General features: G+C 41.3%; 1 protein-coding gene across 1 annotated transcript in view; it reads right to left on the bottom strand.

Annotated features, from left to right (window-relative positions):
* Positions 1-314: 314 nt before the first annotated feature.
* The window catches only part of LOC130581726 (exocyst complex component 4-like), a gene marked incomplete at its 3' end in the record, with an annotated part of 51,746 nt that continues 50,672 nt past the window's right edge, over positions 315-1,388 (bottom strand). Inside the window, exon 7 of the mRNA XM_057379997.1 lies at positions 315-637. Within this exon, the coding sequence (XP_057235980.1) occupies positions 315-637 (323 nt within the window). The remainder of the gene's footprint in view (positions 638-1,388) is intronic.

The following is a 1,388-nucleotide window of genomic DNA, read 5'->3' on the forward strand; positions in this document are numbered from 1 at the left end:
CACCTGAAAAAAGCCTAAAAAAGGTACAACTTCAGCTGAGAGGAAGAATCAAATCAGAATTTGCTCCAAACAGCAACTCAGCTGCCTCCAAGGCAGCCCTGCTGACAGCAGGAGAGAAGCCATTAGAGCTGTGACACTTGATAAGACAGGCATGACACGGTACCACGAACACAAAATGTCACTTTGAGAGCTGCTGATAAATCACTCGCTAGGCAAAAAGAACCAACCTTCCCAAACACCAGAAGGATGAAGCTGTGGGTTTGTTTTTTTTTTTTTTTTTTCTTTGCTGATATTTAAGCTCTTTGGAGTTTCACAATCTGTTGTAAACGTGGCCACTTCCCAAAAATCGAGACACTGCTGAACGCTGAGCTCGGTTATAAAAGTTTGGAAAAGTCTTGCACTGGCGTGGTTATAAAAATTTGGAAAAGCCAAAAATGTGCCCATCTGAGGGATTCTTACCTGCAGCACRTCCTGGATCTTCACCCACACATCCACCATGTCGTAGAGTTTGATCTCACCGTCGGACTGGCTGCAGGGAGACGCCACCGTCTGCTGCAGGTGCCCGAGAACCACCGCGTGCGCGGCGGCCACCGCGTTGAATTTATCGAAGAGCAGCTCCAGCAGCTCCAGCAGCAACCTGGGGAGGGTGGGAAGAGCTCTGCTCAGCTTCTGGAACGTTCCACAGGCGGGACAGGGGCTGTGGTTTGCCCGTGTCATGGTTTGTGATGGGGATGGGGTCACCTGGCTGCAAACCCTCCTGGAGGGGGATTTATTTCAACTCAGGTTTGATGCCTGAACACTCCTGAGGATTTTCCCCCTCATTCCCTCCCTTGCTCACTGTTCAGGTGTCCTGCTTGGGGCTACAGGGATGAAAAAATCATTAACGACTCCATGGTAATTAAACTGGACTAACCCTGATGCCTGGTGATTTTTGCCTTTTCTTTTTATATACACTCCTACATATTTTATATATATTTTTATATATTCTATATCCCCTTTTAGATATTTTCTAGATCCTTTTAGATATTTTTCTGTACCCTTTTAAGATATTTTTCTTGACCCTTTTGGATATTTTCTGGACTGTTTATGTATTCCTGGTAACCTGTGATTTTTGCCTTTTCTTTTTATATACACTTCTATATATTTTATATTTCTTTTTATATATTCTATATCTCCTTTTAGATATTTTCTAGATACTTTTAGATATTTTTCTATACCCTTTTTAGATAATTTTTTTCTACACCCTTTGGGATATTTTCTGGACCATTTATGTATTCCTGGTAACCTGTGATTTTTGCCTTCTCTTTTTATATACACTTCTATATATTTTGTATATCTTTCTAAATATTCTATATCCCCTTTTAGATATTTTCTAGATCCTTTTAGAT

This window comes from Malurus melanocephalus, unplaced genomic scaffold (assembly GCF_030028575.1).
Source record: "Malurus melanocephalus ecotype Western Australia unplaced genomic scaffold, MMel_1.1 scaffold_430, whole genome shotgun sequence".
Taxonomy (NCBI): Eukaryota; Metazoa; Chordata; class Aves; order Passeriformes; family Maluridae; genus Malurus; species Malurus melanocephalus.